General features: G+C 36.5%; 1 protein-coding gene across 1 annotated transcript in view; it reads left to right on the plus strand.

Moving 5' to 3' along the window:
* Nucleotides 1-2,279: 2,279 nt before the first annotated feature.
* LOC124709144 (aldehyde dehydrogenase, mitochondrial) overlaps nt 2,280-17,501 on the plus strand; it is a 94,363-nt gene continuing 79,141 nt past the window's right edge. The window contains exon 1 of the mRNA XM_047240816.1: nt 2,280-2,490. Coding sequence (XP_047096772.1) covers nt 2,380-2,490 — 111 coding nt within the window. The 5' untranslated portion in view covers nt 2,280-2,379. The remainder of the gene's footprint in view (nt 2,491-17,501) is intronic.

The raw sequence follows: 17,501 nt of genomic DNA on the forward strand, positions 1-17,501 counted from the left end.
CAAATATGATTCAACTGCATTTTTATGAAGTTCTAGTAACATTTGATGATTTCTCAATTCAATTAACCTTACATTATACACTTGTTCCACTATTCTGTTATATTGTTTGCTTTCCATGTGAATGTAGCCATCAAGTTTATCAACTAATCCATAACTCTCATCAATCATCCAGCTTTCCATCCTGAGGGAAACATCTCTTTCACAAATCTGATGGTATTTGTAAATCTCTTGCATTAGAGCACAATTCCAGTTTTCCATTGCATTTGTATGAAAATCACAAAGTTGAAGATGTTTTGGTAAATGTGCCACATATTCAAATTCAGCAGAACCATTCTGATCTAAAAAATAAGTGATTTGTTTTTCGAAATTATATTTTTCTTGCAACATACAGAATTCAGCACCAAGTAGCCGTCCTTCAATTTTAGCGAACTCTCTAAACTTTTCAAGAATGTTTATTTCTTCATTTAATTCATCTTTACAACATTGTTCTGTGTCTTGTATTAGTTTTGAAATTTTCTGCAGATGTTGATTCATAGAGTTTTCACTGTATTCCATCCTTATATTAGCTATGGCCATTAAAATACCAGCCTGGTTTGACCTACGTCTCTCTAGCTGTGTTTCAACATCTTTGCCAAGAACGACTGCTATTAGAGCTTTTGTGTCCTTCAGTCTCTGTAGATGTTCGGTCCATATTCTAGCAAAGTCAGCAAGAAAACGAAAGCACCTCCCAATTTTTTTTTGCATTCTGCAAGTAGCATTGTGCCATGTTATTATTTTATAGTGAATATTATCTAAAGGGTTTTCTTCTTCTTCATTAACTGATATTTCCCATAATTGCTTCAGTGGTTGTTCTTTCTCGCCAGAGCCGTTACTTGTTGTCATACGCTCCATCTGAGATATTTCAGAGTAAATTGTATCGAAGCTATCTATGAGCAACCGTAGTGCTCCACTCGATTTTTCCTTTGCTATTGAATATGTTTTTATCAGCAATTCCAAAACAAAATCGCACTGATTGCTTTGCAGCTGATCTGGCCAGTCTTCAGTTGTGTCGTCAAGAAAATAATCCCACATGAACTTACTTCCTTCCTCATTGCAAAGGAAATTAAGAAACAATTTTTGTTTTAGTTTTTGTATGTAGCTTTGACTTATTTGATCACTGCAGGGTTGTAGACTATCTTTATCCTCTACTGGCGCAATTTTAGGAACAGCATCTTTAAGGTATTCCGCCTCTTGCGCCTTCACTGAGATCCAAGCTTCAAGCTTAGATGCTAAACTAAGTTTCATTTTTATAAGTTTCGATAGTTGATACAGCACTACGTGACGCGAGAAATTGGCATATTCTCGAATATTATTCAAAAATTGGGCGTTCATATTCAGTATGTCTTGCTCAAACATGTCCTTAGGAAAATTGTTAATCACTCTCCGCATTGTTTCATAATGATGCTTTATTAATTTTTCTGCTTTCACAGAATATTTTTTTTCACACGAGTAACAGTCTTCGAAGAAAGTTTCAACACAAATACCGGCATCATATCTAACTTCTTTGCATTTTATCCATATTTCGATAAAATCTTGCTTTTGTATCAGCGATTGATCAGAAATTTCTATACGACTGAATTTTGTCTGTACAGCTTCTTCTATCAAATGGAGTTTCTGGACTAACCACTGCACTTTGCCTCGTATTTCAGTTTCTCTTTGAGCATCCAGATCGTTTTTCTCCGATATATAGTCTTGAATCAGACCAGTTTTTCGCATATCTGTACTCTTATTCATAGTTTTCTCTTTTTGCTTACACACGATTTTGTCTTTAACATCTAACGAAGTAACGTTAATCATTGTACACTTTATAACTTGATCTAAATAAATTAAAGGTGGCACAGATTGATGGTGTGACTGTAAAAGCAGCTAAACAAAGGAAATACGTATTTACAACTCCGTGTTTAATTTCATAGGCATTTATAACCTCCCTTCCTGTACTGCATTTAATGTCATGAAGGAAAGTATATTTTCTTCATAATTTGTGTTTCAGTTGCTAACTATTTGGTAAGACTGTACTGCTTGTGCTGTTTTTGTAATTATTACTATAATATAATTTTGTATGTAATGTAAAAGAATCGAGCACAAAAATTTTTATGTTGTGTTTTACATGTATTTTTTGCATGTGTATTTCGGATAAATAGTTGCAATGAAATGCACTACGTCGCCGTACTTTATGCCTACCGCCACAGATTTGTGTTTGAGGTTGGCAGCGCCGTTAGCCTTGCGCACTTGCTGATAAGCAAACACAACACAGTAGTAGCCGGTATAAGATTGACGGGTTAGTGAGTAAGTCACTCAGTTGTAGTTTTTATCGAGTGGGTGGAGGTAGCCCTAAACAATATGTTGCGCTCATTTGTTAAGGCTGGCGTTAGCCAGATTCAGAAAACGTGCATGGCAACAGCAGCAGCCATTCCAGCACCAAATACAAACCCCGAAGTTCTCTACACTGGAGTACGTGAAATTTTGTTTTCTTAGGAACATACATATTACTTACGTAATCTTAATGACCCTAGCAAAATGTTATTCAGTGATTATCAAGTGTAATAATAACAGGTGTATTTTGTTGGTACGTGCAGCTTTTTTTTTGTGTGTGGTGGTTTGTATTACTGACGTTTCAATACTTTTAACGTATTAGTTTGTTTTCAAGGAACTTTACGTTTCGAATCCTCATGTGCAAGTTCGAATAAGTAAAAATGTAGTCAACAGTAGTGTACGATGTGGTGTAAGTCTTCATTGAAATGCATGAGATAATTTCAGCAGAAGCTTCTCTGCAGTATAAAATTCTTTCATCTGTTTGTATAATTTCGTTGTTTCAGTCATGTAAATGAGTAAAATGACACTTTGGCTTAATATTTTAGAACTTGAAAAATATTAGCAATGTAATGTGTGAATGTTGTAGAACTTTTGCCATTGACTTTCACACTTAAGAAAGTTCCTGAAGAAGACACAATGCCTTCATCATATACGGAAGGGCTCTGCCGAAGATGAGTCGTCATAGGTAACATGCCCTTAAGACTTTCTGGATTCTTTCAAGCCATACACCTTTTCTTTTTTTAAAAAAAACATTGGAAGTATACAGGAGATTAGTTCTTTGGGGAGATTCAGCAAAAGATAGTTAGATAAGCTGGCGGAGAGCTTTCAGGTTGGAAAAGTATGTGCTCAGTGAGTCAATACAACAGGCCTTAAGATGCTGTATGTACTTCAGTGAATGATGGCAAGAGGAATGTTCTGCCAACTAGTCCACCACCGTCATGTGTTTAATTAAAACCTCTGTGCTTTATGTGAGATCGCGATTAGAGTAACTTTCATTGCAGTTGATACATTGTGAGAAGATCCTCCAGGATGTAGAACGTGTCAGAAAAACAATAATACATGATAAATATTTGCAACTAAAACAAATCAGCTAATGTACCTTCCACAGGTCCCATGTGGATTTCACAACACTCATTTACTAAAATTGCATTAATGCACTGACTTTAAAATTAATTTTTTTAAAAATATATAAGGCAATAAACATATAATAGGACTACTACAGTACTTATTTGCAATGAACACATTATTGTACGAAATGGTGCAGAAGTTTGATTGTACTTGTGGCACACACTCTCGCACGGAAAAATCAGTTGGTGCACCAGTAAATCCTTTAGGCTTCTCTTAAACTGAATTTCATTGGTTGTTAAGCTTTTTATGGCTGCTGGCAGGTTATTGAAAATGTGTGTTCTTGAATAATGCACACATTTTTGTTCAAGAGTAAGTGACTTCAAATCCTTGTTGAGATTATTCTTATTTCTAGTAGTGATTCCATGAACTGAGCTGCTGGTCTGAGAAAGTGATATATTTTTAAAGACAAATTTCTCTTATTGGACATTTTTGTGCCTGGAAAACTTTAGCTTGGCTTGAGTTACCCCAAAAAATAATCCCATATGACATTATGGATGAAAGTAAGCATAGTATACCAGCTTTTTCATATTTATGTCCCCATGTCTGACAGAATTTGCATTGCAAATAGAGATTTGTTTTGATGCTTCAGCAGTTCTGTGGTGTGCTCCTCCCAGTTGAATTTATTATCAAGCTGTAATCCCAACAATTTAACACTGTCCACTTCTTTATTTGCTTGTCATCATAATGTTAAAAGTTCTGAACTGCATGTAGTGTGTTTTTTCAAAGTTAAGTGACAAAGAATTGGATAGGAACCAGTGATTAATGTCCACAAATATTTTATTAGCCAATCTTTGTAAGGCTACACTTGATTTGCTATTTATTGCAATGTTTGTATCACTGGCAAACAAAATAAACTTGGCATTTGGTAATGTTACTGATGAAAGGTCATTGGTATACAGAAGAAAAAGTAATGGTCCTAAGATGGTACCTTGTGGGGGCCTCACATGTAATTAGTTTCCAGTTGGATGATTCCTGATAGCTTAATACACGTCTCTTTCCTAGTAACCTTTTTGTTGCCTGCCAGAGATATAAGATTTGAACCATTTTGCAGCGTTTCCTGTTACACCATAATATTCTAATTTACTTAAAAGGATATTGTGATTTACACAGTCAAATGCCTTTGACAGATCACAAAATATACCAGTTGCCTGAAACTTTTTGTCTAATGAATTAAGTAGGTTTTCCCTGTAAGTGTAGATAGCCTTCTCAATATCAGAACCCGTTAGAAATCCGAACTGCGACTATGACAGTATGTTATTTGTGATAAGATGGTTATAAAGATGATTGTACATTATCTTTTCTAAAATTTTTGAGAATGCTGGCAAAAGTGAAATTGGATGGAAATTTGATGCTATTTCTTTATCTCCCTTATTAAATAGTAGCTTAACTTCAGCATATTTCAACCATTCAGGAAATATTCCACGGATAAACGACTGGTTACACAGATAGCTTACTTAACTCAGAATCACATTCTTCTTTAATTAACTTTGTTGATATTTCATCATACCCACTTGATGTTCCTGATTTTAAAGATTTTATGATGGACATTACTTCTCCGGGGGTAGTAAGGATCAAAATCATATTATGGAAGTTACTTGAAATGTCTGGTCTGAAGTATCCCGTGGCAGCATCTACAGAACCTGACAAACCCATATTTCCAGTAACAGTTATAAAATGTTTGTTAAAACGTTCTGCAACACTATACACATGTCACCAATGTATCACTTACTCTTAATGCTATTTGCCCCTCTTCATGTCCGGTTCTACTGGTCTTCTCCTTCACTATATCCCATATTGTCTTTATTTTGTTACCTGATATGACTGTCTTTCCTTGTAATATGTCAATATTACAGTCTTTAATATTTTGCATTATTTCTTGTAATGTGCAATAGCATCAACATCAGAACTGTTTTGGATTGACGGATACAGGTTTCTTTTTGTTTTACAAGATATCTTTATTCCTTGAGTAATCCATGGCTTCTTTTTAGACTTTGCTCTGACCTTGGTTAGTTTTGGGGGAAAACTGTGTTCCAATCAGGTAAGCACTTTATTAGCAAAAGTGTTATATTTTTCGTTCATGCCATGAACACTGAAAACATCATTCCAGTGCATGTCTCTGAGGAGTTTCCTAAAATAAATAATTTTTGGATTATTGATTACCCTCTTGAATTCAGATTTAACAGATTTTATATCCTGTTCAGTATTAACATTTAACTGAAGGAACTGCATGTCATGGTTAGAGGCCATTGACTATTGGTTTTGTAATATAATTTTGTTCATTGGACTTTTGATGTTATCAGTGGCTGTTTGTGAGCAATTGGCTACCCTGGTGGGGAACTTTACAGTGGGAATTAAGTTGAGTGATAGTGTTACTAAATTAACCCAGATATCTCATTGGGAGAGTCTTTAAGGAAATCTACATTGAAGTCATCGGCAACCACTAATTCTTTGTTTTTGATTGTTAAATGGGCCAGTACAGCTTAAAGGTGGTTTATGAACAGATTTGTTACCTGCAGGTGCTCGGGCCCTCGAATATTTTGATGAAATAAAGATAGCTGACATTTCACATCGATTGAGTTAAAATTGGGTGAAGTTGAAATTTTGTTGGTTGTTGAAAATTCTTAACCAACAGCTGTTTATGCTGATGTAATAAGCTAGAATAATGTTTTTTGGTTCCTTTCTCAAACTGAAGGTTTTTCTCAATCCTAGCCTCTCTTAAAACGTTGTTTCCTTCTGTCCTCCCTACCCTAAAAAAAGCGTCTTTTCTGAACCTTATAACCACTGGTATTGTATCGCTTGTGACAGTGCGTTCCCCCTTTAACTTCCGTGCTATTTTCACAGCCAGTGTACCCTTTCCTGTTGAGGTGAAGGCCATGCCTAGTATAATCGCACCTATTGAGAGAATCAACAGGAACAAAACCAATGTGTGACCCCGCACCCGACATAAACAGCCTTTCCAACTCCAAATTAACTCTCCTGACAGAAGAGCTCAAATGAGGTTGGTCATGGCACCCAAGAACAGATACAAACTCAACACTAGTATGCTTCTATGCTGATGCAATGTTTGCAAGATCCCAATCTATACTGTACCCAGGATCTCTGTCAGTACTATTACCTGTCCCACTCACTGTAACCATGGTGTCTGCCTTAGTGAATCTTTACAAAGTGATCCTAAATCATCAGTCACGTGCTCGAGACCAGCACTAGTTTTAAAAAGATTGGTGACCTGGTATTCTGTTCCTAGTTCATCCTGCAAAAATTGGCCAACACCTCTTCCATGGGAACTACCTAACAACAACACTTTCTTTCTCTTTACTAATTTCCCTACATTCTTACTTTTCGATTTGCTACTGAAAGTTTGTTGTTCCCTGTCTACACCTGCAACTGCTTGAGGTTCACCAGCTTCTAACTGAAGCAGCAGGTCAAATCTGTTTCCCACATTCACCATGAAGCTGTCAGACAAAGTTCTAGGCCTATTCGTCCTGTTGCCTGTTGCCACTTCCCACCTCCCTTTACCTTTCTCCCTCCTGTCAAGATCTCCCCTGACCTTATCTAACTCAGCCTGAAGGGTGGCAATTTTCCCCTCCAGTTCTAGTATCTTCCTATCTCTACTGCTTACCCTACAATTTTCCCCTCCTGTTCTAGTATCTTCCTATATCTACTACATATCCTACAAAACCACTGATGAGTCGGGTTAACGGAAAAGTCCGATTCCACCCGTCAGCTTTGACCAATGACATCACCAATATGGTGGAAACGTCCATTCATAACTACTACCATGTCGCGACTATGACATCATTACATAAACATGACAACAAACGCAAAAATATATCGAAAAACCATCAAATACACATTCGTCCAAAAATATAATGAAACTAAAGGGACAACGGGGGAAATTGGGGGTTTTTGGGTGTGGACAAACTAAAAATAAACACACGCCACTAAACCAAACAACAAAAGCGATAAAATAAAATGACCACAACCTTCCCAAAAATCAACTGAAAACAATATCCACAGGAATCGAACACTTCCCTTGACCTACATAGGTCAATAGAAGATACAGATACCAAATCATGAAACCCAAACCTAAAACCACGTCCACAATCATCGCTACCTCAAAAAGCACAACAGACCAACAAAATTGGAATCGAACACTTCCCTTGACCTGTTACCCTTACATCATCTCCACATGTAACCGTCCTTGGTCTGAGACGCCGGAACTTTAGTAAGGCTCATTTCTTCATGACACACTGAACACTTCACGACTTCAGCCAACAGGCCGAATAGCTGAAGAAATTTTATTAGAGACAACGCACTGTCCCCCATCATTGCCGACAACTGGAAACTGTTGACATTGTGAGTCATATCCATACCTACACCAAAGAGAAAGCAATTTACCAAAATTTACTCACGACGAACAGAAAAAACTAAAATAACGTTGACATAACAAAATCAAAATCATTAAATCACTGAAAAATATTCCGCTGAAAGCACAATCACCACCAATACCACACATGTGCAATGCTAGCATGCAAATGAACCCCATACGCCACATAACACACTACCCATAAACACTCCACCAGAGAGAACTACCGACCACAACAATATGCCACACATAAAACATGCAAACTAAACTGAAAACATCACCTAACACATACACACACCACCAGAGAGCACCACCAGCACGTCCAAACACCACCTACAAACACTCCACTCTCACAGACTAAATTCCGCGCCGTCTAGGCATCACACACAACAGCCGCCTTAAGTCACGGGTCAAAGCCTACGGGTGGATTCGGACACTTTGGTTGATCCGATGAGTCACATTTACTTCCACTACCCCCACGCCACTACAGTCACCCACTTGGAAAAAACTGCAGTACCTGTCACACCAAAGCCCCGACCTAACAATTCTACGGCAGGTTAATCACTTTTCATTCATGATAAATGTGATAGTTTATTATGAGTAAGTCAGTTAAACTACAAACACAAAAATATGATTCCACAAATTTGGACTGTATGCAACTGTATGAAAACAAAAACAACGGTGTAAAGTTTCTGAAACAACAACTTGAACTTTACACTACTTGCTGGAAATGTGAGTTAAATAATGAAGAAGTATGCTACAGTTAAATTGCTGGACAGAGCAAAGAACGATTAAACAAAATTCTATAGATTTACTGTGCCAAAACGTAAACAGAAAATATGACTATAACCCGACTGTATGATCTTTTCGTGTTTTCTGCTATATTACATAAATAAAAATGAAACCTTTAATGGTACGCTTAAAAAGCATACTAAAAGACCTATTTACCACATAATCAGTACTAAATCAAATGTTGTTATAATCTAAAATGACTTATCTTTACGACAGCAGCAAAACCCGCGCTAGTCGCCTGGCTGCAGTGCTGCCAAAAACAAATGTGCTGCTTTGTGGAATTTTTCGAAAGAAACTCACCTCCCAAATCAAGAGGATGTAGCTTATGGCTTCTGTGAGGTGTCAGAGTAAGCAAAATAGTACCATTTCCTTTTGCATATGAAACTGCCTTTCATGTTGGAAAAGTGCTGTAGAACTGGTGAAAATAACTCACATTTCATCCAAACTCAGATTATGATTCCATTCCTAGAGCCAGATGGGACATTGTTCAACATGTTAATCTTGAAAGCTCATGTTAGGAAACTGCAGTGTGTGCATAGCATTCAAAATTGCAAAGACTGTCGCAAGTGAAGCTTTTTCACCAGATATAGCGTGTCCTACTGCTGTGCAGTCGGTGTGAGACAATACTTCCGGTGGTTTGATCACAGTGGTAGCTGCTTCCTCTTCCGCATTGTGCATGTCTTGCAAGTCAAGCTTGTATTTTTCTTTAAGGAAAACCACATTTACCTGTAGCCATTGATAATATTTATGTTCTTATATACATTGTGAAAGTCTCTTTTATTTAGTGGATGACCTGAGCTGCTCCATTCCTGCTGTGTTTTGCCTTCCCAATTATTTAGTATAGGTTTTCCAGTCCCCTTATCAAATTCGTGTGCCAGAATTCTTGCAGTTTTTGTGCTTACGCCATAATTAATTTTGCGTACAGAAAGAATAACACCAGAAACTGTTTCTCTACCACTTTTTGTGAACATTTTTAATTGTCGTTTGATGGCCTAAGATTGATTTCGCCAATTCCTAGAAGAAAAGCCTTTTCTGTGTGCCATTTAAGGGTTAATTTAGGAATACCCATGCTTGTTTCTAATTTATGCAAAAAAAAAAAAAAAAAAAAAAAACTGTTTCATGGATATGTTGACTATCTTTTAGCAGTGAGGTAGATAACCTCAATGACTGATGATTCTGTCATATTCTTAGCATTATGAACTAAATCATTTCACAGTATGCCTAGTTGTTACGCTTGATAACACTTCTATTGGAATATAACAGTGAGCATAATCGTAGCTATAAGCTCTGTTTTTAGTGGGGTTAGTTGAACCACTGGTGTGGTAATGCTAAAATATGTGGTTAGCTTTAACCCCATACGAGCTAGGGAAATACATTTTGCATCAGCGTAACCTAAACCAAAAGAACATCTGAAAATGAGGTACATAAAGAAACTTTCAAAATAATATTGTTAATGGAACCGTCACAAACATAATTGATATTCAATGATTAAAGATTAAATAAAAACAAAAAATTTAAAAAAAATGGTACTTCAAATGTTAACTTGGAAATTGTTAATATCATGGCAGTTGCCTATTTTATTTGACAAAACATCAAATGTGGTGGGTTATGAACTTAAGACAACTAAAGACTACAATTTTTCTAGTTAGGTCAGTCCGTACCGAGTGGTCCAGCACTGGGTGCTTGACCATCTGAGAAAAATTTTATATTTGCTGGGTGAATTTCCCAATGTTTAGTAGTCACAATTTTTTTTTAAATTATTATCTATTATTTTGAAATGGTGGCCATATTTGTTAGAGGCTGCATGTGTTGTTTCATATTTTCAAGCATCTACATTTTTACAATTATTCAGTAGTGGATTGTCCTAAGCCTTTCAGATAAAATGCATTTAGTTCAACGCACTATGTGCTACAAATTGACATCATTATCACTTAACTGAATGTACTCTTTGAAATATTTTTAATAGTTCAAAGTTATCAGCCACAAATTAAAAAAAAAAAAAAAAAAAATTGTTGAATAGTTGGGATTGCGAGGCCGAAAGTGCAGGAGGTCAGGTCCATATGTAGGAGGATAAGAGTGGAGAAACTTCAGGATAAGGAAATCAGGCACAAGTACACAACAGCGATCTCAGAAAGGTACCAGTTAGTTGAATGTAGTCAATTACAGTCATGGGAAAAGGAATGGACAAGGTACAGGGACACAGTACTAGAAGTGGCTAAAGAATGTCTTGGAACAGTAGTGTGTAAAAGTAGGAGGAAACAAACAGCTTGGTGGAATGACACAGTCAAGGCAGCCTGTAAAAGGAAAAAGAAGGCATATAAAAAATGGCTACATACTAGAACTCAGGTAGACAGAGAAAGTTACGTTGAAGAAAGAAACAAAGCCAAACAGATAATTGCAGCATCCAAGAAGAAATATTGGGAAGACTTTGGAAACAGGTTGGAGACATTGGGTCAAGCTGCTGGAAAACCATTCTGGAGTGTAATTAGCAGTCTTCGAAAGGGAGGTAAGAAGGAAATGACAAGTATTTTGGACAGGTCAGGAAAACTGGTGGTGAATCCTGTGGATGCCTTGGACAGATGGAGGGAATATTTTGAAGAGTTGCTCAATGTAGGTGAAAATACGATCAGTAATGTTTCAGATTTCGAGGTAAAATGGGATAGGAATGATGATGGAAATAGGATCACGTTTGAGGAAGTGGAGAAAATGGTCAATAGATTGCAGTGCAATAAAGCAGCTGGGGTGGATGAAATTAAGTCGGAACTCAAGTACAGTGGAATGTCAGGTCTTAAATGGCTACACAGGATAATTGAAATGGCCTGGGAGTCTGGACAGGTTCCATCAGACTGGACAAAAGCAGTAATCACACCAATCTTTAAACATGGAAACAGAAAAGATTGTAACAACTACAGAGGTATCTCTTTAATCAGCGTTGTGGGTAAAATCTTCTCAGGTATTGTTGAAAGGAAAGTGCGAGTATTAGTTGAGGAGCAATTGGATGAAAATCAGTGTGGGTTTAGGCCTCTTAGAGGTTGTCAGGACCAGATCTTTAGCTTACGACAAATAATGGAGAAGTGTTATGAGTGGAACAGGGAATTGTATTTAGGCTTTATAGATCTAGAAAAGGCATATGACCGGGTTCCTAGGAGGAAGTTATTGTCTGTTCTACGAGATTATGGAATAGGAGGCAAACTTTTGCAAGCAATTAAAGGTCTTTACATGGATAGTCAGGCAGCAGTTAGAGTTGACGGTAAACTGAGTTCATGGTTCAGAGTAGTTTCAGGGGTAAGACAAGGCTGCAACCTGTCTCCACTGTTGTTCGTATTATTTATGGATCATATGTTGAAAACAATAGACTGGCTGGGTGAGATTAAGATATGTGAACACAAAATAAGCAGTCTTGCATATGCGGTTGACTTAGTTGTGATGGCAGATTCGATTGAAAGTTTGCAGAGTAATATTTCAGAGCTAGATCAGAAATTTAAGGACTATGGTATGAAGATTAGCATCTCCAAAACGAAAGTAATGTCAGTGGGAAAGAAATATAAACGGATTGAGTGCCAAATAGGAGGAACGAAGTTAGAACAGGTGGACGGTTTCAAGTACTTAGGATGCATATTCTCACAGGATGGCAACATAGTGAAAGAACTGGAAGCGAGGTGTAGCAAGGCTAATGCAGTGAGCGCTCAGCTACGATCTACTCTCTTCTGCAAGAAGGAAGTCAGTACCAAGACTAAGTTATCTGTGCACCGTTCAATCTTTCGACCAACTTTGTTGTATGGGAGCGAAAGCTGGGTGGATTCAGGTTACCTTATCAATAAGGTTGAGGTTATGGATATGAAAGTAGCTAGGATGATTGCAGGTACTAGTAGATGGGAACAATGGCAGGAGGGTGTCCACAATGAGGAAATCAAAGAAAAACTGGGAATGAACTCTATAGATGTAGCAGTCAGGGTGAACAGGCTTAGATGGTGGGGTCATGTTACACGCATGGGAGAAGCAAGGTTACCCAAGAGACTCATGGGTTCAGCAGTAGAGGGTAGGAGGAGTCAGGGCAGACCAAGGAGAAGGTACCTGGATTCGTTTAAGAATGATTTTGAAGTAATAGGCTTAACATCAGAAGAGGCACCAATGTTAGCACTGAATAGGGGATCATGGAGGAATTTTATAAGGGGGGCTATGCTCCAGACTGAACGCTGAAAGGCATAATCAGTCTTAAATGATGATGATGATGATGATGATGATGAGTAGTTTTCCAAAGAAGTCTTAATTTCTCAGCTTTAATAATTTTTCTGGTATTAAACTGTATAGTACAATTACTTTTTATAGAGTATCAATGGTGAGCAGCTTGTTGTTGTTTTTGTTGTTGTTGTTGTTGTTGTTGTTGTTGTTGTGGTCTGCAGTCCTCAGACTGGTTTGATGCAGCTCTCCATGCTACTCTATCCTGTGCAAGCTCCTTCATCTCCCAGTACCTACTGCAGCCTACATCCTTCTGAATCTGCTTAGTGTATCCATCTCTTGGTCCCTTCTTCTAGTCAAGTTATGCCACAAACTTCTCTTCTCCCAAAACCTATTCAATACCTCCTCATTAGTTACATGATGTACCCATCTAATCTTCAACATTCTTCTGTAGCACCACATTTCAAAAGCTTCTATTCTCTTCTTGTCCAAACTAGTTATCGTCCATGTTTCACTTCCATACATGGCTACACTCCATACGAATACTTTCAGAAACGTCTTCCTGACACTAAAATCTATATTCGATGTTAACAAATTTCTCTCCTTCAGAAACGCTTTCCTTGCCATTGCCAATCTACATTTTATATCCTCTCTACTTTGACCATCATCAGTTATTTTGCTCCCCAAATAGCAAAATTTCTTTACTAGTTTAAGTGTCTAATTTCCTAATCTAATTCCCTCAGCATCACCCGACTTGATTCGACTACATTCCATTATCCTCATTTTGCTTTTGTTGATGTTCATCCTATATCCTCCTTTCAAGACACTGTCCATTCCGTTCAACTGCTCTTCCAAGTCCTTTGCCGTCTCTGACAGAATTACAATGTCATCGGCGAACCTCAAAGTTTTTACTTATTCTCCCTGGATTTTAATACCTACTCCAAATTTTTCTTTTGTTTCCTTTACTGCTTGCTCAATATACAGATTGAATAACATCGGGGAGGGCTACAACCCTGTCTCACTCCCTTCCCAACCACTGCTTCCCTTTCATGCCCCTCGACTCCTACAACTGCCATCTGGTTTCTGTACAAATTGTAAATAGCCTTTTGCTCCCTGTATTTTACCCCTGCCACCTTCAGAATTTGAGAGAGAGTATTCCAGTCAACATTGTCAAAAGCTTTCTCTAAGTCTACAAATGCTAGAAACGTAGATTTGCCTTTCCTTAATCTTTCTTCTAAGGTAAGTCGTAGGGTCAGTATTGCCTCATGTGTTCCAACATTTCTACGGAATCCAAACTGATCTTCCCTGAGGTCAGCTTCTACAAGTTTTTCCATTCATCTGTAAAGAATTCACGATAGTATTTTGCAGCTGTGACTTATTAAACTCATAGTTCGGTAATTTTCACTTACAGCTTACACTGAAAAAATACACATTTTAAAAAATGGATTTTGTAAATTTTTCTATTTTGTGGCCTGCGACATCTTTGTTGGGGGACCAAATAAAAATCTGAAAATTTCAGTTAATAGACCTTTATGATATCAAACTTCAGTATAAATTTCAACTTCGAGATTCAGTTGGAAGTTATGGAAAAAAGATTACAAACACGAATCAAAAATGTTTTTTAACATCTGCTATATCTAGTAGGCTAGTCAAATAAAGTACACCAATTGCATAATGTAGCACACCAAATTACACTAGCTAATGATTATTTGTCGAAACAGTGCTGTGGTAATTGTTTCAGCAAGCTAACAATAGCATCTGCAAGCCTGTACAAGTCTGATTGTTGTATTCCCCCTTTCACTAACAGTTGTCTATTCACACTTATTTAGCTACAAGTTCTTAAAGTATGCAGTTGAAAAATGGTGTCTCAGTGTTCTGTTGGTGTTATTATTAATGAAGCATGTCATAAAGTGTGTATGGAGTGTATCGTAAAGACATTACTTTAATCAAAGATTACAGTGAAGAAGGAAAAAGTGTTGTTTTACTTAAGAGTCGGCCCAGATGTCAGATCAACATGCAAGTACCATGAAATGAAATACTTAAAAAAATTTCATCACCTTTTCAGTCAGTCTTGCATGGACCCTTTTGAGGAATGTAAGAAACCTATAACAAAAGGTCTGTGAGAAATAACATTTGATCATTATTCTAAAAATAAAAGTCCCCTTGTCAATCTCATAACAGGAAAATCATTGTGTCCAACATGTTATTCTAAGATATTTGTAATTCACAAGTGATAGTGAAACAGATACAGAATTTTGTGACTTATCAGCAACCATCAAAAAAGTAGATACAGATTGTGAAATCCTAGATACAGTGAAATTAGAAAACTAAGTCAAGATAAAAAACAAAGTGCCTTGAATACAAAAATTGAGAAAGTGGCTGCTACAGTCAAAAAGAATTTGGAAGTTTCATTTTAAAATACAATTTGTACTAAAACAGATGGAAGTTCTAAAACTTCACCAACTGAATATGATGATTAGATAGAAAAACTAAAAACTAAATGCAGTACTTCAAACAAAGAGGATAAAATTATCAGTTTACTTCCTAATTTTTGGAGTTGAGCATTATTGATGAATTAATGCGTCAGTGTCTCGTCAAGTTAACAAGGCTATTAGTAAAAGAACAGGGAATTTTTACAGTATTACAAAAGAAAAGTGCATCTAATTTGGTAGATGAAAAAACAATCAATAAAGTTATTAAGTATTATCACGATGACAATAACAGCCATTTGGTGTCTAGCAAAAAATACTGTGTCTGTGAAAGAAAATGGTTCGAAGATTCAGAGACAAAAAAGGTTATCATCTGGAACCCATAATGTTTGTGTTTGTTTGTTTGTATCGTCAGAACGTAAAGTTGTTGATAGATGGGGCCAATCTTAGAGTTGACTATAAAGACCTTTTGGAAATTACGGTATGCAATATTGACAGTTAAGATTGTATGATCAAGGAAAAATGTGAAGATTGTCTAGGCAAATAAGCCTTACTTGACATGTCTGAAGAATCCGAAGAAGACGATTTGATGCCTGACAATATAAAATACAAGTAGTGGGCGACACCAAGACAGAACTGAAATGTTGACAGTCATAAAATCATGAGAAGAGTTTTTGAATTGTTGGTGGCTAACCGTGAAAATCTGAAAATGCAGCATTTTATTGCAAAAGCTCAAAGTAAATTTTTGAAAGACAAAAAGGAAACCTTGGCAGCTGATGAATGCTTAGTTTTTGCTGACTTTTCTGAAAATTATTCCTTTGTAGTTAAAGATGAAGTACAAGGGCACTACTGGGTAAACAAACAGGCCACAGTTCATCCATTTGTATTCTATTATAATGATGAAGATAAACTAATGAACCACAGCTTTTGTGTCATAAGTGACTATCTTCAACACAACACTGCAGCAGTGCACATTTCTCAACTAAAATTAACAAACTACATTAAACAGCAGCACCCTTTCATAAAGAAAACCTGATTTACTTTTCAGATTAGGCAGAAAGTCTATATATAAACATCTCCTTTCATAAAGGAAAATTTTGGGTTTGAGAGTAGAATGGCACTTTTTGCTTCATGCCATGGGAAGAATGCTTGTGATGGTGTTGGGGGTACAACAAAGTGAGCTGTCACAAAAGCAAGTCTGCTGCGGACAGATGACAGATCATATCATAACATCTCAAGAAATGTTTGAATTCTGTAATAAAAAAAAAAAAATATCCATATCAAAGGAATTACCTATGTTTTTGTGCAATGTGAGTAAATAAAAGAAGTCTAGGACAGTGTCTTGAGGTACAACACTTGTCAGAAGATTAAAGGCACTTGATCTTTTCATTCTTTTGTACCCCATTCACACAACTTACTGAAGTGTAAGATCACATCAACTCCATCTTTATTCAAAATAAAGACATAGTGGCTTGTGTTTACAATGAACAGTGGCGGATTGGCGAAGTTGATAATATTGACTGTCAAAACCAAGATGTACATGTTGTATTTTATCACCCTCCAGGACCAAGGACATTTTTTAAAAAAATTGAGAAGGATCAAGTTCGGATGCCACTTAAAAAATGTACTAAGGAAGCTGTCTTCCATAGAATTTACAACTGTGACTGGGTGAACTTATAATCTAAGACCCAAACTGAGTGAACAAATTTCTCAAATGTTCAATGATCGATGTACTAGAAACAAGTAACAAGAGAACAATATAATGGAATTAGTAGGCTTATTTTCAATAAAACAGTAAGTAATCATAGGTATGATTAAATTATATACTGTAACTGATAAATTTTATTCCATAAGCCTAGCTATTGCAGATGTTAAAAAACGTATTTTTGACTAGTGTTTGTAATTTTTTTCCATAACTTCCAATTGAATCTCAAAGTTGAAATTTATACTGAAGTTTGAAATCAGGAAGGTCTATTAACTGTGAAACTTTCAGATTTTTATCTGATCCCCCCCAACAAAGATATTGCAGGCCACAACGTGGAAAAATTAAAAAAAATCAATTTTTTAAAATAGTGTATTTTTTAAGTGTAAGCTGCTCATCATTGACACTCCATAAAAAGTAATTATGCTATACAGTGTAGTCGTAGAAAAAATATTAAAGCTGGGAAATTAATCTTTCTTTGTAAAACTACTGTTCAAAATAGTTTTTTTTTTTTTTTTTTTTTTTTTTTAAATTTGTGGCAGGTAACTTTGAA

Source organism: Schistocerca piceifrons, chromosome 7 (assembly GCF_021461385.2).
Source record: "Schistocerca piceifrons isolate TAMUIC-IGC-003096 chromosome 7, iqSchPice1.1, whole genome shotgun sequence".
Taxonomy (NCBI): Eukaryota; Metazoa; Arthropoda; class Insecta; order Orthoptera; family Acrididae; genus Schistocerca; species Schistocerca piceifrons.